Source organism: Neodiprion pinetum, chromosome 2, assembly GCF_021155775.2.
Source record: "Neodiprion pinetum isolate iyNeoPine1 chromosome 2, iyNeoPine1.2, whole genome shotgun sequence".
In the NCBI taxonomy this organism is placed as follows: domain Eukaryota; kingdom Metazoa; phylum Arthropoda; class Insecta; order Hymenoptera; family Diprionidae; genus Neodiprion; species Neodiprion pinetum.
Window position 1 is genome coordinate 15425716 of NC_060233.1, and position 23828 is coordinate 15449543.

At 38.1% G+C, this 23828-nt stretch overlaps 3 protein-coding genes across 21 annotated transcripts; 1 reads left to right on the forward strand and 2 right to left on the reverse strand.

Annotated features, from left to right (window-relative positions):
- Window positions 1-127: 127 nt before the first annotated feature.
- Window positions 128-1748, reverse strand: Arpc3A (Actin-related protein 2/3 complex, subunit 3A). The gene is made up of 4 exons (XM_046609880.2): window positions 1587-1748; window positions 1036-1212; window positions 750-945; window positions 128-628 (listed from the first exon to the last, which is right to left on the reverse strand). The coding sequence occupies exons 1-4, from the start codon at window positions 1590-1592 to the stop codon at window positions 474-476; spliced, it is 534 nt and encodes a 177-aa protein (XP_046465836.1). The 5' UTR covers window positions 1593-1748; the 3' UTR covers window positions 128-473.
- Window positions 1749-2325: 577 nt separating this feature from the next.
- eIF2Bepsilon (eukaryotic translation initiation factor 2B subunit epsilon) lies at window positions 2326-8597 on the forward strand. 2 transcript variants are annotated; one of them, XM_046609879.2, is made up of 4 exons: window positions 2331-2405; window positions 2568-2688; window positions 2775-3620; window positions 4047-8597. In XM_046609879.2, exons 3-4 carry the CDS (start codon window positions 2925-2927, stop codon window positions 5295-5297), a joined length of 1947 nt encoding a protein of 648 aa, XP_046465835.1. In that variant the 5' UTR covers window positions 2331-2405; window positions 2568-2688; window positions 2775-2924; the 3' UTR covers window positions 5298-8597. The 2 variants fall into 2 exon arrangements, with proteins under 2 accessions (XP_046465834.1, XP_046465835.1); XM_046609878.2 differs by having other exon boundaries at window positions 2326-2688.
- On the reverse strand, window positions 6791-22196 carry LOC124211116 (rabphilin-3A). 18 transcript variants are annotated; one of them, XM_046609859.2, is made up of 11 exons: window positions 21975-22196; window positions 18100-18622; window positions 16101-16209; window positions 15598-15659; window positions 13579-13983; window positions 13028-13503; window positions 12771-12949; window positions 11736-11998; window positions 11522-11668; window positions 10675-11092; window positions 6791-9651 (listed from the first exon to the last, which is right to left on the reverse strand). In XM_046609859.2, the coding sequence occupies exons 2-11, from the start codon at window positions 18139-18141 to the stop codon at window positions 9524-9526; spliced, it is 2229 nt and encodes a 742-aa protein (XP_046465815.1). In that variant the 5' UTR covers window positions 18142-18622; window positions 21975-22196; the 3' UTR covers window positions 6791-9523. The 18 variants fall into 18 exon arrangements, with proteins under 18 accessions (XP_046465815.1, XP_046465813.1, XP_046465816.1 ...); XM_046609857.2 differs by having other exon boundaries at window positions 18100-18630; XM_046609860.2 differs by having other exon boundaries at window positions 18100-18630; window positions 21963-22196.
- Between the last annotated feature and the right edge of the window lie 1632 nt (window positions 22197-23828).

Below are 23828 nucleotides of genomic sequence, written 5' to 3' on the forward strand. Positions count from 1 at the left end.
AATACAATTGAAGTGTGTTTTGCCCGATTTGTGATTACCTACATACAATATTTTTCCAACGAAATCCTATCTAATTTTTAACAGGGAACATTTAGCAATTTAAAATTGACCACAACTATCAGCCGGATATTTTTTTCTTTCCTTATTTAATTAAACATATTGTGTTTGCAGGATTTGTAATTACCTACACACAATATTTTTCCAATGAAATCCTATCTAATTCGTAACAGGGAACATTTAGTAGTTTAAAATTGATTACAACTATCAGCCGGATATTTTTTTTTCTTAATAAATTAAACATATTGAACTCAACATTGCAGGAAAATTCTAAAAATTATTGATTGATGTTAATAGAAGTGTGAAAAACAATTAATAATTAACATGTAGCTCACTCTTCAGAAAAAGACAAGAGCCATAAAATGAACCTATCTTACAGCGATTGGATTGAATTGTAAGAGAAGATAATTTACAATTTATTGGCCAGGTCCGGATAATGACTTGTCCATAAACTTCTTCTTGGCGAAACACAGCCACCATTTGCTGGGCTTTCCATCTTCTCCATAAACCTTTTCTACGACTCTAATGCCAGTTTCCTGGCGCAACTGTTGTAAATATTGCCTCATTAAATCTGAAAAAAACCATTACAACATTTAGAATATAATTCATATTTGTGTTACACTTGAAGTAATGGTAGCAATTTGTGAAAAAATTAGGAAAATGTGTTTGATTTTGTTATTCAATGGTCTTACCAGCATCAGACGCAGTATTTGGCTTAGCATAAACAGAGTTTAATGGGAAACCGGCTTCTCCTGGAATATCAAATTTGGAAATAGCCAAGGTGTACATCTCATTGGTTGCCTGATTTTTGTTTGCACATTTCTGTAATTTCTTCAAGCATTCAGTGATGTACAAAGTGATGTAAATTAAGACTCGGTCAGCTTCGCTCTGTAGAATATTTAAGGGCGAAGAAGTGGTAGTAATATAAGTGTACAGTACATACATTATTTAATGTAACTATACAAATTAAAAAATTACCTTAATTTCGTAGGTTCGAAAGAAAACATTTGCTTTAAAGAAATACAAAGCTTCGTCTATTATATCTAATTCTTTGTTACTGAATGACGGTGCAGGTCCTCGAAACTGGGTTTTGAACGGTAGCAATGCCATGTTGCCAACCGTTTGGTTATTTTCTAAAAAACTTGAATGATATGCCTGAAATTTTATGCAAAATTGGTATGATAATGTGAAAGTGAGAAAGTCTATCAATAGTAGAAAAGCAAAACACGTCAGAAGTTATTGACACGGTAATAGCATGTTGACAGTTAAATTAGGTTAGGTAAAATTATAGTCCGTGATTTACTTTAAGAGTAAATCTGAAGTGATCTTTGACTATCAACATCTCGTTAGTAGGTCGATTGGATCAAGGTCAACGACACTGTTAAATTGTGACCCCGCGTTATGATTCATGATATCAAAGGGATACACCCATTTGACAGCTCCTGAATGCGGAAAACCAAATCGACAATTTCAAGACAGAAATAAGTCTTGTATTACTAATTTGAGTAAATTGAAAAGGATAGACTCACAGGCATGTTTGACAGATACTTTTTCGTAGATTGATTATCTTCTCAAACATGAAATTAAACGCCGCAAGGGTGGAGAAATTATTACAGGCAAACTATAATCTGGTGGGGTCTGGCCAGATATCGCTATATCATGTATGTAAGTAGTGGAGTTATACTGTCGCAATACGTATGAAACCGTAAAAGTCACACATGCGCAGAATGCCTCTACCAATCTTGCTGAAAGTCACGTGACTATCACACATGTGCATTAGGGTGTTCGTTGAAAGAAATATGCTTAGCTGCCCGCAGCACTCCGCTGGTGGCCGCGAGTCGAATCTTTGGAAAAAGCTGAAACTCCAATTCAAATTTGATTGCAATGACCAGAAAATAATTGACGTTCTACAATTATCAACGCATCTCGTAAAAAACGAATACGGCATTGTAGTTTACGTGATTTCAAAGCTAAGTTTACAAATAATATTGTTTTCCACATGTGTTGGAGCACGTCAATTATTTATTTTACATTTCAATCAAATTCGAATCAGAGTTCGTTGACTGAAGATATACCTATATCACGTATACATATATATATATATCTGAAGTGACAAGAATCTGTACAAAATGGCTACCGTTCAATTGGCGTGACGGCACCACGCTTAAACCGATCCAGTGTATATATCATATATATCAGTGGTGCGAACTGGCGGCAGCGTCGAAAAACAAAAAATGCACCGTAAGCGTATTTCCTCCACCACGCAACTTTTGATGAGTTTCAAGACCTGTATGTAAGACCGTGCTTATGGCAACGCTAACGAAGTGGTGTACTAAAATTGCAAATGCGTAAGAAAATATACTCAAACATTGACGTATCAAAAGAAACAGAGGACGATAGATAATCTACGATATGCATATATTTGTTGCAATTTTAATATTCATGATAATAAACAACAGTTTATTGAAAACTAGATCTACTTTGATTTTTAAAAAAATCCAATTATGCAGGTTTTCGCGCCATACGGGTGGCCGACATGAGAGAAGATCATAAAATCGCATATAAATTGAGTATTGCGTGGGATATACGGTTACGATAATGACATTTAAAATATTCTACGCATCATTAATGGTACGTTTTAATATAATCCAATAATACGATAACCTTTGTTCAAATACGATATCTTACGTCCCTGGAATAATCGGCGCCATCTTTAGGACTTGGAAATAGCCAAAAGAAAGAAGAACTAGAAGAAGTATGAACGCATTCCATGCTGACAGTTGTGGATGGGCTGAGGGTGATCGAGGGTTAACAATCGTTAACAAGATAGTTGTGGGTTAATCACCGGTTGTACAATATCTAATAAAATGGCAGCGACGGAGTTGAAGAAAGAAGAGGTCCGACAGGCTGTTGTTCTAGCAGATGACTTCTCCACAAATTTACATCCCATGCAGACGCTCTACCCAAGTGCGTTGATGCCGGTTTTTCATATTCCACTTTTGGAATACCTGACAGAAACTTTAGTGAGGAACGATATACAGGAGTTATTTTTGTACTGCAGTAACCACGTTGAATCTTTGAGATCGTACGTACAAAGTCAAAATTACAAGGGTCTTATCAATGTACATTTAATCGTCTCTGATGGCTGCCGTTCGCTTGGCGATGCTCTCCGAGACATCGACAGCAAAGGTATCATTCGCGGCGACTTCATCCTGATCAGAGGCGACGCTTTCACCAATGCCAATCTAAAGAGGCTTCTCGACTGGCATCGATTTAAGTCAAAACAAGACAAAGGCGCTGCGATGACGCTGATATTCCGTGATTTTGGATCTAACAATTTTCCGGCGAAAGAAAACAAAACTTGTCTAATTGCCGCTGATAACTCGAATAACAAAGTTTTGTTTCATCAAAAACTCTCAGAGAAAGACAGAAAAGTCAAATTGGAATTACAGTTGTTCTTGGATCACGATTGTGTCCGAATACACAGCGGTTTACTGGAAACTCATATTTACCTTTGCTCAGCGTCGGTGCTTCCCTTGTTTTCTGACAATTTCGATTTTCAGGTAAGTTCTTTTCAGAATCACATAACTCTGCTGAAAAAGTTTGATGTGATACGCAAGCTTCTAATACGATATTATAGAATGGGTTTAGAAATACAATAGACTTGTCAGTTTGGATTGTGTTTTTGAACAAGGCTGAAGTTAGCGATGTCAACGTTACGAAACATTGAGGAAAAAGTAAATAAGTTGCAATTCCAGAATAACTGCAGGAATCAAGTGTTTAAAATATAATGTAACGATTTTTCTCGACATACATCGTTACAATGATACTAACGTCAAAATGTTACTCAATGATATTTTTACATCCTATTCTATGATTGTCATTAACACCTAATCGTGGTTTATTAAATTGTTTTGAAATTTTTAAACACCCTTCTAAACATTGGAATGAATTTACTATCAACTGAATGTCTTCAACATCATTTTCAGACCATGGAAGACTTTATCCGAGGAGTCTTAATCAACGAGGAAATTCTAGACTCTCGAATTTACTGGCAAAAATTAGATCCAGAAGAATACGCGCTGCCAGTCACATCTTGGAGGGATTACAATACTTTAATCAGAGACATACTTCAAAAACGTGGATATCCCCTAACCATTGAGATGATGCCAAGTTGTATGTATTTTCTGTACCTACGTAGATGTACGTATAAACACAACAGTTCGATTCTTGGGAAGGGCTGTACATTGGAACGGGATTGTGTGGTATGTCCAAACAGTAATGTGGGAGAAAACACACGCATCACAGGTTCTGTGATTGGAGAAGGCTGTAACTTGGGGAATAATGTGAGACTTGAAAATTCTTACTTGCTGGGTAAAGTGAGAATTGGGGATGATTGTGTCGTTAAAAATTCAGTTTTATTCTCCGGCTGTGAGTTGGGTAATTCAGTTGAGATAGACGGCTGTATTTTGGGCCCGAAATTTAAGCTGAAATTGGAAAGTGTTCACACGGATTCCCTCATGCAAATTGATTCAAATGATTGTATCACTTACATCTCCATGAGCAAAGCTCATCCTGACACTGATCAAGAATTACCCTATTTCAAATACACATGTACAAACGAGTCCGACGATGATTCTGATGATCTTGAAGACTACAGTAGCAGCGATGAAGAATCGATTGCTGAGATGCCACTCACTGATGATACGCACATGTTTTTTACAGAAGTGATGGAGAGTTTGATGCGAGGATATCAGGACAAAGTCAAATGCGAGAATTTGATACTAGAAATTAATTCATCAAGATATGCTTACAATGTTACTATTCGCGAAGTTTCCTACAACGTAGTTAAAGCTGTATTAAGTTTACCAATGGAGTATCTCAGCAATTCTGGTTCAGAAATTTCGCCCAAAAGCTACCAGAAGACATTGAAACTGATGTTGGAGTATTTTGACATGGTTATATTGAACTATGTCAAATCATATGAAGCTCAGACAGATTGCTTGCGAGCTATTCAAGACACTGCTGCTACATTGGACACTGTATCTTCAATTCTGTTTGTGTTCAAAAATTTATACAATTGTGATATATTGTCAGAGGAAAAAATTCTTGAGTGGTACGAGCTCGATGATGAGGATAACGATGACGTTATGCAGAAACAGGTGAGACTGAAAATGAAAAAAGACATTCAACCGTTGGTTAGATGGCTACGCGAAGCTGAAGAAGACTCTAGCGACTAACCTGAAATTTGTCGAAGGAAATCATAATAAGGATGAATCAGTCAGTCAATCTGAATCAAAAGTGACGAAAAGAGAAAACAACTTTTTAAATAGTTTTCAACAATGTGAGTTGCTTCAATGATGCTCTAAACTCTAATGAAACCTCATTCATCCCTACTGTGCAACAGAAATGATTTCGAGCAAATTTAAACAACACAGGCTAAGATATTCACAATTTTTCATGAATTTGAAGCGATTGAATTCCGATGTTTTGATCCGATTCTAATGTTTCTTGCAATTATTCTGCTCCTTGATTAGACCTCTGTAAATTATCTAAAAAAAAATTCAAGATAGCTAACATTGTAGTATAGTTATAACGCACATGTGACATTGGTGACGAGCATCTGTTGTGCTTTTACTAAAAAAATTTTGTTTTTTCCACTCCAGTGATGACAACTATCTCTTCAATTGTTAATATTGAATATTGATCTATTGAAATTTACACAATTAATAGAGATGTGTTTCATTCGTGTTCACTATCATCGGCAAAAATATGATTATTGGAGATTTTCAAACAGTGTTTTTCTTTTTCTCTAACCTGCTTCATACGGTCTGGCCAATTCATTCTTGAGTAATTGTAAGATTCAACTTATATATGACAACTTTTATGCATGCATGGCACCGACGGAAAATATATTTTATAAATTTTACCTGTACAAACATCATCTAACAACACGGCAATGTTTGACCCTTTCTGTATTATATAAAGCATAATACAAATCGTGCAAGAAAAATGTATATTTGCGTAAATGTGTGTAAACCATTATATCGGACGTGTAAATAAATTGATCCAATAAAACTAGTTCCTTCTTAATGCTGAAGTTCAAATTCTGGGATTAGAATTATTCTGGAGTTTTATTTTTCAGTATACCTACTTGTAAGAAGCCGCCTAGTAATCGGAAAAATTGAATCGTATTAAAAAAGATTCATTTTGATGTTTGTCGCCAAAATTTTCAAGGAAACTTATTGCATGTACGAAAATTAATAAAAATGAATCGTTCTATTGTTTTGAATGTGAGTTTACTGATTCAGTTACTTTCCATTTTGTTGTGTTTGAATTGTAACATAACTTCAATTCGATCCAATCTGTACATACAATTTCCTTTCTATCCATTTCTATTAGATTTTTTTGTACAAATTTAAATTTACTTCGTATAAAATTTAATACGTTTAAATATTAGCGTTTTGATCGTTTTCTATTTGATATCTTGACTTTTAAATCCAGTTCAAATCCGTGACGAAAGGTCCGTAATATTATCGCGGATTAATTTGAAATGATTTTCACATCACGGAATACATTATTTTTTTTTCGGAATTTCGAATTGGCAGACACAGATATTCAGATACCGTTCAATCTGTTATTTTTTTTTTACAGAGTATGAAGTATTTGTAACTTTTAGTCTTATTACTAATAATTGTAAGCGTGGCTTGAATACATAGAGAATGTACTACAGTCTCATCTTTTAAAATAAATTACTTTATTTCTTGACCATATATGCGAATTTTTTAAATACAGAGCTTAGTTTAACTTCAATAATTGTTTTATTTATCGTCTATTATAGTCGTGATAAAGCGTGATGTGAGCTGTTGCTGGTTGATTTATGTTTTATAATATAGATATAATAATAGGTATAATACGTGATTGTCTGTGATAAAATGACGCGTTATATCATCAATATTATGTATATAATCTGCGTATTACGTAGCATACTGCGTAATTCTCTAAACTATTTATTGTTATTAGCGAATTAACTAAGCGATTTAGCTAGATTTAATTTTCATATGATTCGTTTATCACTGGACGCTCGTCTCATTGTACATTTTTTATGAGGAAAAACAGCGCTTATAATATTATTATTATATGTATTTATGCATATTGGGGTGGCCATTATTTCGCTTTTGGGCATTTCTTTTCGCGCTCCCCCCGAAAACGTAATCAAGGTGTGCAAAAAAAAAAAAAAAAATGCGTTTCAAGTTTGTAGGTCCTCGGATAATTTAATACCCATGCCATCGAGCAGTAGACGTTGTAAATGAAAAATCGATGTATTTTCTCGATGTCAATACGCACCATACTTCTTACACATATCGCGTGTCTAATGGCATAAAGTTGTAACGACCAAAAATGCGATTTTAATAGGAAAAGGGCGTATAACTTTTTTCTTTTCACCATTCGCTCTTAAAATAATCAAAACGTATAATTCAATTGAAATCAAGCATTTGAAAATATAAAGGCAAATGGTCGTATGTTCAGCAGATACAACTTTTTTCCACTAATAAGTATACACGAAAAAAAAGATCAGAACAAAAGGTCGCAGCCATCTTAAAGAAAATAAAAAAAAAACCACTAGATCCCACAGATGAATCAAAATCTGCAACAATTCAGAAATCTTTAAAAAATTTTTAATCCTCGACAATAAAAACAGTTAAACAGTGAGCATGTCAATTTTCTGAACATCGATTATCCGAATCATCAATTACCGGAATGACAGGAATAACAAAATAATAATTTTTGGCAGTTACGCCTTCATGCAATTACCGTAGTAGATAATTTTTTCAAATTTTACCAGAACCTAACGGTCGTATCTATCAGTACGTACGACCTTTCGCTTTTAGTTGATGAATTAATACTTGAGCCCGAGAAAAGTGAAAAAATTTATTTTGAGCAGATGCAATCTTAAGGAACTAGTCGTCTTACAATTAGTCGACATTGTTATGGTTGAATCAATACCTAGTAGAAGCTCGTATCTACCAGGACACACGACCTTCCTTTTGATCATTATTAAATTGTAATTCAATTTCAACGTTTCTGACCATATTTTCATGCTTTAAGCTTGCATACGATGAAAAAAAAAATTATACGCCCCTTTGCCTTTTTCAACAACTAAAGGTCGTCAGAAAGCGTTTTACGACCTTATGCTATTAGACATGCAGTATAATATCGGTGAAAAGAATTTTTAACTTGGCACACTTTTTGGGCACACTACGAGATATGAAATTCTATTTTTGCAGATTTTTTGAGCCGCGATCAAAAAGTTTGAAAAATTGAAAATACCCATCTGTATTATCTTTGTAATGTTTGTAAGTAGAAAGATTACCAAATTTTCGACTTTTACGATTGGTATTATGTGTGCAATATATATTTAAGGATTAGTATCGAAAACATGTATACATTTTTCATTTAAAATTTTAATCGCTTGACGGCACGGGTTAAAATTATTTGAACACTTTCAAACTTCACACACATTTTGATCACATTCTTAAGCGGTGACCGAAAAAGTTTTGCCAAAGCTGAAACAACGGCCACTCTAATGTGTACATTATACATAATAAATATATGTATATATATATATATATATAAGTATATATTTTCTTTCAACATGTTTCATTTTATATCTTAAACAGCTTAGATAAATCGATTTATGTGTAATAATATTTGTCATTGTTACAATGGCTGGAAGGAGACTTTAATGTCAACAATTTTCATCTATATAAGAGTATCAAACCACATAATTCAATGTTGAGAATATGGGTCACAATTCAAACAATCCGAATCAGTCTGCCTGTGACTCACGTCCTTCATCATTTACTAAATTATGAGGCCTTTTTTCTTGCCTACAAATTCATCTTTTATGATCCAAAAAAATCACACTACAATCTAGCGAACTATTGAATTACTTTTTATTCGATTAGCATGTAAAGATTAATATTGCACTAAACTTCATCATCATTCAACTTGTTATAAATAAGAAATTGGCAATCCCTAGCTTCATTGACGTGACAAAAAATTTGAAAAAAATTCAATCAGATTTTGAGTTTATCACTTATTATATGCGCACCACGGTTTATACATTCGGCAAACATTTATACCTTATTAATTAATTATAATTTTTTTGTTTAATAGAAAATGCCCATCGCCAGTTTATTTACTAGAAACAGAGATCTTGAATGACTTTGAATAAATCCTTCGATTTCAACTTGGTTGTTACAGATTCAGCATAAAGACTCATCTTGCATTGCAAAAATTTTACTTCACGTCAGTTGCAGAGTAAACAAATTACTTTGGCACGGAATGTAATTATACTCACGAGACTTACAATATTATATTGCGACATGTTTTCGCGATAACCTTATACTTGCGTATAGTGCACATCGTAACAAATTATTAGCTCACGATTTATAGTGACTACTCATTCTGTTGGGATGGGATCCTCTTGCAGACTGTGCCATGCTTGATGGCGATGGTCCGGGAATTTGATTGCGTCTATCCAATGTCTCAGACGCTCTCCTTTGCTGCTGCAGCTCAGTATGAGACCTCCTTTAAAGTAAAAACCGCGCATGCAAGTGGATTCACGCAAAATAACTCGATTATAGATTCTTCCTCTATCGAAAACAGTGAAAATATGTACAAGCAGCAATTTATACAGGTAAGTGTGTATCTTAGGATGATTCTTATTTGTCCAATGTTCGAATTTCAACTGTGCCCCCACTCCCATCATTTGTTTTGAAATAAAAAAACAAAAGTTTTGAGCCCAATATGAATGTCCTAACTTGATTTTTACTATCCGCTGTAACGACGCAGTTTTCCATTTAAAATATACGTGATTTTTATCTTTTAATGTTATTATTTTACCGAAACAACTAATCATTAAGGAAAAATATTAATTTTGTATGGAATTGACGGAGATCGATTGTACTTTCAAGGGGGAAAATGAAGAAAAAATGTGTTGGCCATTTTAAGGCATTTTACCCTGCTTATTTCATTCTCAATGAATAAAATATGTACTTGTTTTGAAATAAAACAATTTTGCTTCGAATATGCATTACATCTCGGAAAAATTCTCGCCCCGAAAAATCTTATAGTTACAGTAAATTTTAAATAAATTATTCTGAGAAAGAAGCGGTTTTTTTTCTCCCAAACATGCATTTTATGACAGATACATGTTTACGAATGCTATCTCCAAATTTTATCAATAAATTCGTGAAATTGATAGAGATACAGCGTTTTCTTTGAAATGGTTACTTGTTCGGTGAAAAAATTAGAGGCATCGCGGTGACAATTCCTTTCATCGGTACGAAGTGACATGCGCGAATGTTCTTTGAAGTCGTCAAATATCGCAATCCAAGTAATTTTTACTCCAAAAAAATTTCACCCAAATAATTACCGTCACTCATGTAAATCGAACATGTTTTTTCCGTGTGTTAGATTTTATCCGATACTGAACTTATTGGTGTAAGGATCTCAATTGCGAGATAGAATAAGAAAGAGAGATGTACCGATATCAATAAAAATAAAGTAATGTAAAATTAATCCATGTAGTGTACGATATTCTCTAATTACCCAGGTAATCGTTGCTCTTTCCGAGGTCCTTGTCCCAAACGGAGAGACACAACATCTGACTGGTGAGATCCGTGAGCCGTGTCTCGAAAGCGAACTCTTCGTTCCACTCTGGGTTTAGGGTCTTCCACTTGATTCCTGTATTGTAAATTGCGGAAGTTGGTTTTCGAGATTCCTTCTTTTTGTTGTACTGGACGTTGGAGAAGGACCCGCTCGTTTGCTGCGAGTTGTCTTCCGGCCGCTTTATCAGGTACAGCTTCACGAAGGGGTCAGAGAACCCGTTGCTGTCCATTGCCGGCAGATTCGCAGCGCGCAAAATGTTGACCAAGAGGGCGCGTCGGCGAGTGCTGTAGCTCAGGGTTACCAGAATTTGACCCCTTGGACTCAGATCCTCGCCCCAAACTTCCTCTTCGTGCTCCACCTATAGTTCAAACACGACCATTTCTTATAGACGTGACAAATACCCCCAAGATCCAAACTTGCAATCGGCGACCCACAGAAAGTGTCGGATAATTCGATCTGAAGTGACAAAATTTGGTGAATTGGAGCCTCACGAAACTCTGCAATAAGACTACAACTCTTTTACGAAAATATCGAGGGACTAGTAATCTTCCAGCTTCAGACTTTCGGAGCTGACGAATCAAGATAAGCCGATTCGTGACTGACTACTGTTTGAATAGGTGTTGTCGTTTTCAAGTCTCGAGGCTGATCGTTTTTACAATGATACTGGTTGTCTCGGCAACTGGTGACTGAATATGATAACGGTATTAGCCATGCCAGTGTGTACAAGGGGTACGAACACAACTTCGTTGTAATATATTAGTCAAAAATGTAACCTTGAATCACGAACCTGGCAGTGATTCTCCAGATAAACATTGTAGTGGATCATTCGATACGGTTGAAGCTGACAGAGCGGCAGCTTGGCTTCTCCTAGGAAATCCTTGCCCGCTCGGTCGTCTTGAAGTACCAATATGTGGAGTGCTCTGCCATTTTTCATCTGAAATAGGTATTACAATTCCAGGCGATATTGGAAGAGACACGAAACGGAGCGCCGTTAAACTTACGTCTGTCTCCGTGATGCCGTAGAATGTTACCATCTCGTTGTACTCCGGATCCCGGGTCTTGTGAACAGTTTTTGTCCTGAGTCGCTGGGACGGGCTCCCGATCGCAATTGGGAGGATGTTTAGCTTGCAGAACGAATCTGTCAGACCGTGGATGTCCATGGGACGGAGGCCTCGCGCACGCTGCACTCTGCACTGGAGGTACTGTGCCGCGGGGTCGTATAGCAATGAGACTTCCAGTGTCCCGTATCCATCCCCCGCTGCCGCTGTAATCACAGCCTTGATGGAGAGTTGCGCCGTGTTTGAGTAGCACTCGATTTTATCCGAGCTTTCCAACCCCACGGTGAACTTTTTGTACGGGTATAATCGAGTTTTTCTACCCACATAATTGGATCACTGTCGCAACTGACTGACAGGGAAGAAGGCGATTCAGGACGAGTAGAAAGACGGGAGAAACGTACGGGATAAGAGGAGACAGCTACTTGTTGCTCAAGGAGCGTAACGACATAAATTCCTCTATTCAACCCTGGAACCCAATCCCCATCTCACAATCGATGCTTGACACGTGCCTCGAGCATTGAAACAAGTTAGTCTAACGTTTCCTTCACGCTGGATCGCGATCCGCTTGCGTGACGGAAGGTTTAAGACAACCAGTGGGCATTGCTTTCATCACATGCCTGGAATGTACGGAACTGGATGATTTCCCCGCTATTCCGACATTGCAAATTTCCGGTCGCAGTAATTTCATTGAATCCCTGCTCATACATTAGGGTGGAAATTACCACTTAATGTTGATGCAGGGATTTTGAGGAGAGTCTGACTTGTGTAATTCGAAAAACAGAAAATCTCGGACATTTTCTTGCCACGTGGGAATATCAGGAAAATTTCACGAGAGTGTCATAATTGAGTCGACTGAAGATTAATGAAGTGTGAAGACGTGATAAAGACCTTCATCGTCTGATGGCACGTGTAACGGATAATATAATGTGATTCCTCATTCAATAAGGGGAATAATTTTGGTGCTGAATGGATAATTACCAGCTAGTCCCCGTACTATTTGCTGCAGAGCCTCGGAATGGTTCTGATTGTTGATCGGACCCTCGTTGTTCACGACCAGGATCTCCGGATCCATTTCGTGATAGTGGAGTAGACTGTGACTCTGATTTTGATCCAACATCATGAGCCCCTGGCTGCTGCTCGACTCTATGGAGTCTTTCCTGTAAGGTTGTAGATCACGCGAGGCGGCAACAACCCAAAATTAGTGCATTATTCTCAACAATCCTATTCCTACGTACCTGAAGCTGTGTACCTGATTGCTGTTAAGTTGGTCCGAGGACGTCTGACGATGCTCGTTCATAAACTGGGACTGAAATCCTTGCCCAGAGTTCCGGCCTTGCATTCCATGACCTGAACCTCGTGGCGAGGGAAGCGGTTGCACAGATGCAGTGGAGGAAAATTGACTCTGACCGACATCGGTAGCAGAAGCCGATCTAAGGCCGTTACAGTAATCCCCCGCGTTTCCGGAATTCTGCCGACTGTAGGCGTCGCCTCTTGGCCCAAAAACTGGCGTCGAGGATCGATTGTTCTTCTCCTCAGCCAAAGTTGGCGTTGGCGATGAAGCCTCGTGAGTTCCGAGCGAACGGCTCATCGCCAAGCGACGACCCGCGTCTTCGTCAGAAGATGAATCTGGCTCCAGAGACTCCAGGGACCTCAGGTTGTTGACAACAGCCCACGACGATGCTCTCGAGGTGCGTCTCGGTCTGCCACGCTCCTAGATTCGGAAGAGATCTGGTCGCGCTTTTCTTTGTCGGAATTTAAAAATGCAGTGGGTATAATATATACATACGAGTTTCTTATCGGGTAGAACGTATTTCGGAAGTCCTTTGAAAAACCAGGCGCCACTTTTTTTCCACATTTCTCTGGTTTCCGAGCAGATTCGGCAGAGGAATAGCCTGGGTCGTTGGGAATTTTGCGCAAAGCCAATCTGTGATCCGCACGACACCATCGTTGCTTCAATACCACATTTCTGGCAAATGTGTTTGCGACAATCCTTGCAGATCGCCGGACCAGCTCCAAGAACAGTGAATTTCTCGCCGCATAATGCGCAAGAATATCGACTGTGCGAGGTGTCTGCACTTCCAGACAAGTTTCCGGCACTCACGCAATTACGCTTCATGTTCTCCAGCCTGTCGACCAATCTTCCCACTCGCTCCTGTTCCGATAAATCCAGCGCTTCCGCTCTACGAATAACCTGTGGATAATCGCCATGCAATGAAACTGAAAAACTAGTTTCACTGGCTGGAAGCTTCTAGCAAACAAGTATCACGCACTTCACCATATGATCATGGTTAAAATTATTAGACACTTTGAATCAGCCGTGATTTACATGGACTGAAATCCAAGAATCCTAGTCCAATTTATTCGGTTGAAAAAATGGGTTTGACTAAAATTTTTCCATGTTATAATCTATACTACGATATGAAAATCATCCAATTATTCTTTGATCTCTATGTCTTACTGTTAGGCGAAACACTTTAACCTAGTTAAACATGGCCCCGTTTTCACCGCGCTTTGAAAATGCAGAATATATTTCAAAATTTCTACGATTTGATACAAAAAATATTTAACACGTTGAGCGCCACGCCGATTTTGAAGGCAGTCCCCATCAGGCCGTGCACCACTAAATGTAATTTCAGTGTCAGCCAGCGGTGGTTGACGCGGCCTAAATGGAAAGTCCAGTGTCAGCCACCGATGGCTGACGCGGCGCTCAACGTGTTAAATATTTTTTTTTTTTTGGGTTCTCGCATATCCATGATTCAAAATCTCAAAAGAACGCGTTTATTGGCATTTTTTGAGGACCTACCTAAAAATGAATTTCACAGACATGCCAAAAACAGATTAGATTATATTTTTTACCGACGATAGGAAATGCTAAAAATTCGAAGACGAAAGTTCAATTTGATAAAAGTAATCAACATGGTTCTCCTAAACGGTAAGGTCTAGTGACCTAAGAATTGAAGAATTTTTATATCGCAGTACACAGCCGCTACATCATACGACCAAATTTCAGCCAAATGGAAAGATTCACTCCAACAAGCCTCCTCAAATGTGGATCCGTTCATATGTTATGTCCAAAGTTGGGCTTTGTTGAGTGGGTATACTTTGAATCTCAGACGTCGATCTACTGTAAATCTGAAAACGACTTGTCAGTTTGTCGGTTTGAATTTACCAGAAGCTACTACTTTGTTCAATGCAGAAGCACCAATTGAAATGCACTTATCAGCATTGATCAACACAGCGTTAGGTACCTACAGTACCTATTCATTGTAGAGACAATTCAGTCGTCAGTCGAAACGATAATCATAGCGGTCTATTGTAGAGAGTTGCGTGCAGAACGATAACATCTACCTTTATGGAAAGCTCTTGACTATCGATCTTGGTTCGCGTATGTATACGGTGTTCGATCCTACCGTATGTCATGTAGCATCTACAAGGTGTGTACACGAGTATTCAGGCACGTGTGCCGTCACGTAATGTTAGAATGTGAACGTTGAATCCGCTCCCTCAACAACTTTCTCTTTGGGGTGTCTATTTCGATTATAGATAACGTTATCGGACGGACAGATGTTGAATAATTCTCGAATCGCAGCTTGTTGAGGTCCGCAAACGAAAAACCATCTGCGTCAATCAAATTATTGACAGAATAAAGCAAATAGCTCTAGCCATATTTTATTATATTCTGTTGCAAACTAGAGCACCCTACTACTCTACGTGTTATACCTACGATAGGCTCTATCAGCTATAGTAATTTTAGATCACTAATCCAGCTCTACTACTGCAGGTAGTATAAAATCCATACTCACACCGTTTCGGGGTTAATCGACTTTTGTTGGTGACACGTGTTACTGACAAAATCTGCAAATGAAGCTGGCAAGTTAAAAATTAGCCCGATAGATTTTGCGATTTCTACGGAGCTCATGGTATGAATTCGATTGGGCAGAAGTAATAAAATAATCTACGTTGCTTCAGTTTGAAAATTCTAATGGAAATTGGAGAAAGTGCTTCATAGAATATACTTAATTTCGACTTTGCACACTCTTGATTTTTGCAATTCGCTTCTCAAGCCTATTGAACCGAAACCCTTAATAACAGTGACAATGATCTCACAGCACGATAATCGACTACAAATAAAACCGAGTTACGCTCACAGATAATTGATCGTACAGTATTTCACTTAGGAAATACCACTGACAAGAGCCTCTTGACTGCTGTTGACCGTTCAAGTTCAACAGTCGTCGACGCTAAAACTGCATATTGCAGTTCGAGCTGAAGTTAAGAAAGTTAGAAAATCTTATGAAAGTATATTACCTCTATAATGGTGCAGCGTTCCTCCTCCGTAAGGGTAACTTGTGGCCCGGAAGGATAGTCGCTTCTGTAATCCAGTGACCCTGTCTTCACAGACCATCCGGTACGCAACCTGCGTTACAGAAGAGAAGTGGATGGTTGGAAACGAGAAGCAAGAACAAAAATATGCGGAAAAAGCAATATTTTTTGTTAACTCAGAAAGTTTAATTCCCAATTCGCATGAAAGCTTTTGATCTCCCAGGTAGCACACTTGTCGAATTATCGACTGTCAATTTGGATAATCAAAACCGATGTCATAATGTCAAAAGTTGGAAACTTTGACTTGGAGTTGGCAGAAAGTCGGCAAGACGGTGACTATTCTGCTGGTTAGCCACACCTATGACGATTAATGCCCTCGAAAATGTCAAGGTCAAGACAACGTTGAAAGTAAAATTGGAAATCGTACGGAACTTGCGACAATGAATATAACAGAATAAAAAAAGGAAATTTGGTAATTCTCGAAATTTCAAAGTTTCGCTTGGTTAATTTGTTGATGATAACAATTAAATCAATTTGCAGTCGATTTGTACACTACTAGCTGTAAATTGACAACCTAACGGACATTGGTGAACATGCTATGGTTAACATATAGTCAACTATTGGTTTCAATTACGTTCTTTTCGTCAGTCTCCGATTAGTTGACTTTATTTTCTGACACCATGTCTACATCACATGTGAGTCGACCGTGTGCTACTTGGGTTATAAGGTAGGTGAAAAGCGTAAAGGGATCAAGGTTTTGTCATTCGACAACAGTGCCCGGATTTTCGAATTACCAAACAAAACTGCGCCATTCTTATCAACTGCACATATACAGTTATATGTAGGTATACACGAGGGGTCGAGCGGGCTGATAAAGTATCTCACACTCCTGGATCGCTACCGCGAATGACCCCCGCCGGGGGATGTCCCAATGGACATTTATGAAGAAGTCCCAGGCTATACTATGTCCTCTCAATTGGTTCGTCACCATCGCAACACTAATTACGACTCGATCGATCGTTGCTGTCTTTTGCACGAGGGTTCAGCATATAACGCACATTACAGCGAAAGGGAGCGAGATTTCACAAGTGCGATTTGACGTTTTGATGTGATTGAGCAACTCCTCCTCATGCAAATATTTAAGAATCAATCGGCCGAACCATTCAAATCACAAGTTAAGAAAAGAAAAAAACTATCTGTAAAATCTGCAGCAATGTTATTTGTGGCACACTTGTGAGAAAAATTTTATTCGTCGTAGTTACTATAGAATTCTAGTAGTGGGTACCGTTGGGATTTCTTTTGTTCAAACTTGTTCAAGAGGATGTTAAAAATTTGAAAATACGCATGACTGCTTCTTTGACCAGTGTAATATCTGAACGATGTTCGCTGTTACGTGACCTAACAATATAGGTCGGATTTTCCTTTAAACACAGCGGAGAACTGGTCATTGTATCTATACCTGTACTCACTGCTGACGTGCTGCAAAGAAAACTATACCTATATGGTTATACCGTCGCTCTTTCGATCGACTTTTCCCGGCGCGAGGTCAGAGGGAAAAATGTCGAGAAATAAAGGGTTTGAAGGAAATACTTGCTTCTTGGTTCGTAGATGGTTGAGACTCAAACTCGACCATCTATCGTAGTACATGAATGAACGAAATTACGCCAAAAGGTTAGAGCATTCGACTCTGTAATTTCCTGTATGAGCACTGCGTGATTTAATTTGATTAAGCACCAGTCTAACCTGGCGGCTTAACCGTTATCACATTACATCACGTCACGCACGATTTTAATTCCAATTCGAAAGTGAAAAGCAATTGGATAAAAGTATATTTTCTATGTTTAAACAACAGGATTTTCTGGCGATCAGAAAATATATAATACTGCGTTACGGTGAATGAACAAGCTGTAACTCAACGGTATTTCAAACCGAAGAGAATATTTCTCGACAAATTGGAAAGTGGAAAAAGATAAGAACCACTCACTTTGCTCTTAGGGCAAGATGCCTGTCGTTTGGACAAACCCATCTGCCACCCCTGCTTCCAGTATCCCCGAGATCAACCATCTTCGATCCGGTTTCTCGGCGATGGGTTGAAGCCTCAAAAAAGTGTTCCTTGGACCAGGTCCTGAACTTCGGGACTCCGCGACTTGGCAAAGTCTAGCTTGTCGTAGCCGGAGAGCATTGGCCAAATCCCCACGGCTGCAGGATTCACGCCTCCGAGATGCATGATCTCGCTAATTCGCACATCATCTATCACAATGATGTCGATGGGTGTTGTTGTCAGTGGCGAAACCGTGTCGGCCCCGAAAGTAGGTGGGGTTTGCCCGGGTGACCTATTTTCCCTCGGAGGAGCCGGGCGGATGACCCTGACCCTTGGACTGCGGCGGATTCGAGGCCAGGGAGAGTTTTCTCCGGGCTGCTACGTCATTCACGATAGGGTGTCTCAATGGATTCGCTCCAGCATCCCGGCGTGGCACCCGACAAGAGTAGGTTTATTATTCCGCCATCTATATTGCTTCCAGACAATTGAATTGCATCATCGGGTCACGCAAGTGTTCATCGAATTGTGTGGTTTGCCTCATATGCCGTAAAAATATACGAGAATATTTCTTATCAACCACACCCCAATTATTTGCTGCAACTCAACTTTATTTACGAGGCCGAAGTTAATAACGTTAATGTATCGAAAAGTTGAAACAAAAATTACTGTTTTGCACCTTCCGAACACCTCAAGAAGTTGAATTTACAAAATTTGAGTTTCTTGATGCTGTATTAACAGTTTACGAAATTTCAAGTAATCCTAAAGTTGCAAAATAACAACTTTTTCCAACGATGCATCATTACATTAACGTTACAAACTTCAGCTTGATGTTGATTTTTATTTCGACGCAATTCCAATGCACTTTGACTATCTGAAGTTTAACGACACGTCTCCTGCCAAGCTGCAAATTTGAGTTACCCCCGACATACTACGGAGTCTGTTAACTCCTAGAAAATTTAATTAAGAGAGAACTCATGCATGTAAGCACAAGATTGGAGCTTTCAGTGGCGACTGTGTTTGCATGGCGCGGTTTAATGTTCATCTGACCTCGAATATCTTTTGAAATGAAATTCTAATCACACAGTATTCGGGGTTCTCTTGTGCGCTCTCCAAAATCTCGTAAATCTGACTTCACTCTACGTACAGCACCTCTCCCAAAAGGATAAAATTATTGTATACGCGTACAGGCAGTCGACAGTGTTATGGAAATCTATGGAAGAAAATAACGAATGTAAGCTACTTTATCAGCAATTTCTTTTGTTCTCGATTGTTTTTGAATGAAAAATTATTGGCGTTGTTGAGAATAGCAGAGTATTCCAATAAATAATGACTACATATTTGATAATCCAATACACCTTAAACATCTTCGTTGCACAACATAAGATTCTTCAAATCGCAGTTTCAATTCCCTCACGTATAAACAGAAATGTTTGAATGATATTCTCCTACCGAACCGCGAGTTCGAAAGGCTTATTATTTATACGTGTGCAGATTTGGAGAGAATTTAATTATGGGCAAGAAGACGTGCCGAGGAAATTACGGGCATCAGAAGCAGACGGCGACGAGCTGGCATGGCTGACATCATTCAGCCCCGTTAGCTTGTAAATTAACTTTACTATTTATACCCACTTCTGATTAAATGGTATTCTAGGATTTCAACATGCCTCGCTTTATGTCAAGTTTAAGGACTAATCGACGAGATCGTCTGGATCAAAAGTTAGGAAAAGAAAAAAAACGGAAAAAAAATTTCCAGTAATGGTATTTCTGCTAATGGCAGTGAACACGGATGAAATAACATCCCTGTTATACGGTAAAAATGATTCTTAGCAAATTCCAATGTCACAAGCTCAGATATCAACATTTTGAGAAAACCTTTAAAAATTAGAACATTTAAAATGATTAGGGTCTAGTCTTTTTGTATCGGATCTAATGTTGTTGGGCTCATTCTACACGTCGACCAGAACCCCACAAATTCTCTTAAAAAAATTCAAGAAATTTTGCATTACGGCGAAATCACAACGCGCAAATATAATTATTGATCAATTTCTGTTATACCGTACTAGCAAAAATCTATTTTTATCCACTGGTGATAACTACTTCTAAACATTTTTTCAGGCGATCTCTAAACGTGTCTATGACGAACAAAATAAGGCGAAAAATACTAGGATGAGATGGAAAACGCCACGATTTAATCATTTTGAACTTTTTGAGTATAAAAACCTTTTTTGAAGTTGTTGATATGCCAACTCATGTTATTTGGAATTAGATTCATTACAATTATATAATAGAGATATTGTTCCACTCGCGAAAATAAAATAGCTGGAGATTTTTCGACCGGTTTTTTTTGAGTCCTCGACTTTTGATTCAGACGGTCCGGCCAATTTACTTTTGATTTTCATCGAAATTAGACATGCCGGGAAGGGAATATTCTGTAAGCTTGGAAGTGATGGACATACGCGTCTCGTCAGACATGCGGTAACACAAACTCGAGACTCCGACGTCATACATGAAGTAGAATAACCCCCACGCGATAATCACGACTATGTAATGTCGTAAATCACGGTCCTTATGTATAGACATACGTGTATATATGTATTAAATCTTTATTCGCGTGGGAAGGTCGCAAATTTGTGCCACGTGTCAGCTAGACTTTCCCCAAATACACTTTTTTTGAGAAAATATTTGCACTTATACTCTAATTACCGGAAGCTTCAATGAATTTAAACGAATACATAGATTTTTATAAAGATATACATACAAGTTTTGCTTTTTTCACAATCAAAAAAATTCTGATTTTTTATTTATGTCGAGTTGAACGGATTCGTGAATCGATAATCAGAATCCGAACTCGTTACGAATAAATTCACGTTCATTCGCAATCAAACTGATTGTGAATCGAGTTTTTTCCACGGAAACTTGACTCACAATTATCAGTACCTAAAGAGTTCAAATTAGTTTCGACGTGCCGAAATTATATTAGGTCTCGTATAATTAAGCGTCGAAAGTTGGTATCTAAAAATATTTTTTGACAAATCGTTAAGCGAGATTTCAAAGCAATTCTTGTGTAATTATCAGAAAATTGAACTTGCAAGTGTTTTCAGAATTCACCGGAAATATATTACACAGAGTGCAAAACATAAAAATTAGTCGTGATATCCAGTCAACAGTCTGAAATTTCTCGAACAATCTTCTCTAAATATTTCTGCCAAGAGGCGTTAATGTAATTTTAGCTTTTGAGGCTATATAAATTCTGTAGGTATTGTACGAACTGAACTGTCTAATATTAATGCAATTTATTTCCGTTACAGTTGATAATCCGTGAAACTTTATTGCCGCTGTGATCGAGCAATTGCTAACAGATATTAATCTGTACAATCATGCAGCAGTCGAGCGATCTCGAAAACTCATAATAATTCCGAGCAACATTCACGGTATAAAATTCCATTACAATATTCTGAAAATGAATTAGAGCAAAATGCAGTAACATGCGGGTAACTGGATTAGTCGTCAACGATACATTGTATTATGTATATTATCTGCAACTCTGGCCGAGATACCGGCAGATTAGCTGCAGAGTTCTTTTCGCGCGCGATAGAACGCGTTCACAGAATCGACCGCGTTGTATAAATTCAAAAAAAAAAAAAAGAACGCTTCACCTACGTTCGAAATTACAATATAGTTAAATCTCCGTGCAGTAACAATACAGCTTTATTATTATATCTTATTGCAGAACCCGGCGCTCGGTAAAACATGTGCAAACGCATGAAATTAAGATTACTAACAAGGTCGGTTTAAACATACGTTACCATTCGACGTACAATTTAACGACAATTATATCTTTCGACTGACAGTGAGGGCCTTGTTTCATTCGATTTCCGTCTATCTTGGTCTTCCTTCTGCGGTATAGATTCTCCCGGAAATTCGACTGGTCTCCCTCCCAGAGAAAGAGAAAGCCGAGACGCGTCTGCTCGTACGCGTAGTTCACCACTGCCGTGCGGCAGGTGGTTGCAGACCTGAGAGCCGACTCCGACTCCCTGCTTGTTCCGTATTAACGCCTTGACCCGATAGGAGCTACTTCCACAGCTCAGGGTCGTCGCTAGAGGGAGGAAAAAGCGGTTCACAATCAGCCGCGCTCGGTGGATTGGATGGTCGATTCATGCTTCGAGGTCTTCCCACGCTCGCCTGTTGCTTGCGTATATGCTGGCTTCGGGGAGCTGTACCATATAGACTTATAGAGATAGACTGCACGGTCTGTGCACCGAGCCGAAACCGTAATCAGAAAGAGAGAGCAACAGCTGAAGCCGGACCTCTCTGTTGCACGATTGAAAGAGTGGGAAGCATCCGCCAGGCGGGGAAACCAGTAAGGCAAGTGGGGCGGTATGCTTTTACGAGTCCATGTGTTTCCTCCCCCCACCAAATCACCGATTAGAGTGAGAGATCTGACTGCAGCTGATGCTCTCTTTTTCTAATTACGGCTTCAGCTTGGTGCACGTACCACGCAGCGTATCTGTATAAGTCTATGGGTTGTAGCCGTCACAGCGTAGGGCTGTAGCTACTGAACATAGAGCCAATAGCCCAGTCGGAATGACAAGATGATAAAAAAAAAAAAAAAAACACCCAAAACTGTAATTTTTGGATACCACAATTTTATTTTACTAGGTATAATCACATATTGGTAATCTAAATCCAGAATTTCGACGAGATTCTGCAGTAGCTTCGACCGCCATCTTGAATTTATGGTTCAAATTGGAAAATATCGATCGAAGGCTAAAAATTTCAGTGACCAAAGTTTTAGAGAATTAAATTTCCTACAAGTTTATTTCTGACGATTTTTAGTTAAACGTTGAAAATGGACGAGTTATTTAAAAAAACAAATTCCTCTACAAATTCAAGATAGTGGTCGAAGCTACCACGAAATCTGGTCGATATTTTGGATCAAGATTACCAACGATACCCCCCCCCCCTCGATAAGAAAAAACAAATTGTGGTATCTAAAACTTCGAATGTCCGATGTATGTGTATGTGGACTGCACTAAAGTGGCTAATTCCAAATCTAATTCAAGGATCAACTGTTTTAAACAAAATTTAGGAAAAGCGTAAAAAACGCGTTTGAATAATCTCGACTCTGGTGGGAAAAAAAAAACACGTGGTAATTTTTTACAATTTTCTCTACAAATTACTCCGATATACCACGTTTTGCGACAGGTCGAAAGAAGATTGAATCTTTCTGATAAACTTTGCAGAGGGAATTCAAGAAATTTTACAGAGTTTCTGGAAAGAATGCGTATTCTTTCGGAACTTCGTTTTCTATTGAGCTCGAATAAAAAAAAATTAAAGTTCACCTCTTGTACACTTTTTCTAAACAGTAGAAATTAATTTTCCTGAAGCAACTGACCCCTGAAGAAACGTAGATGTACTAGTAATATAATATTTTTTCAGTAAAACTAGAATTATGAAAACTGTTCAGAAATTCTCAGAATATATCAAGGTTTTGAGGTAAAATTATTGAAAATAATTTTTATGCATAGAAATTGAGATATTTCTGATTAGAAATAGTAGAATTGATCGGATATTTGAAAGAAAACTGAGATTGTACTGTCAAAAAATCAAGTTTTGAGTAAATCCTAAAAATAATTTTTCCAGGGCAGCAATTTTATTTACGCCAATAATAT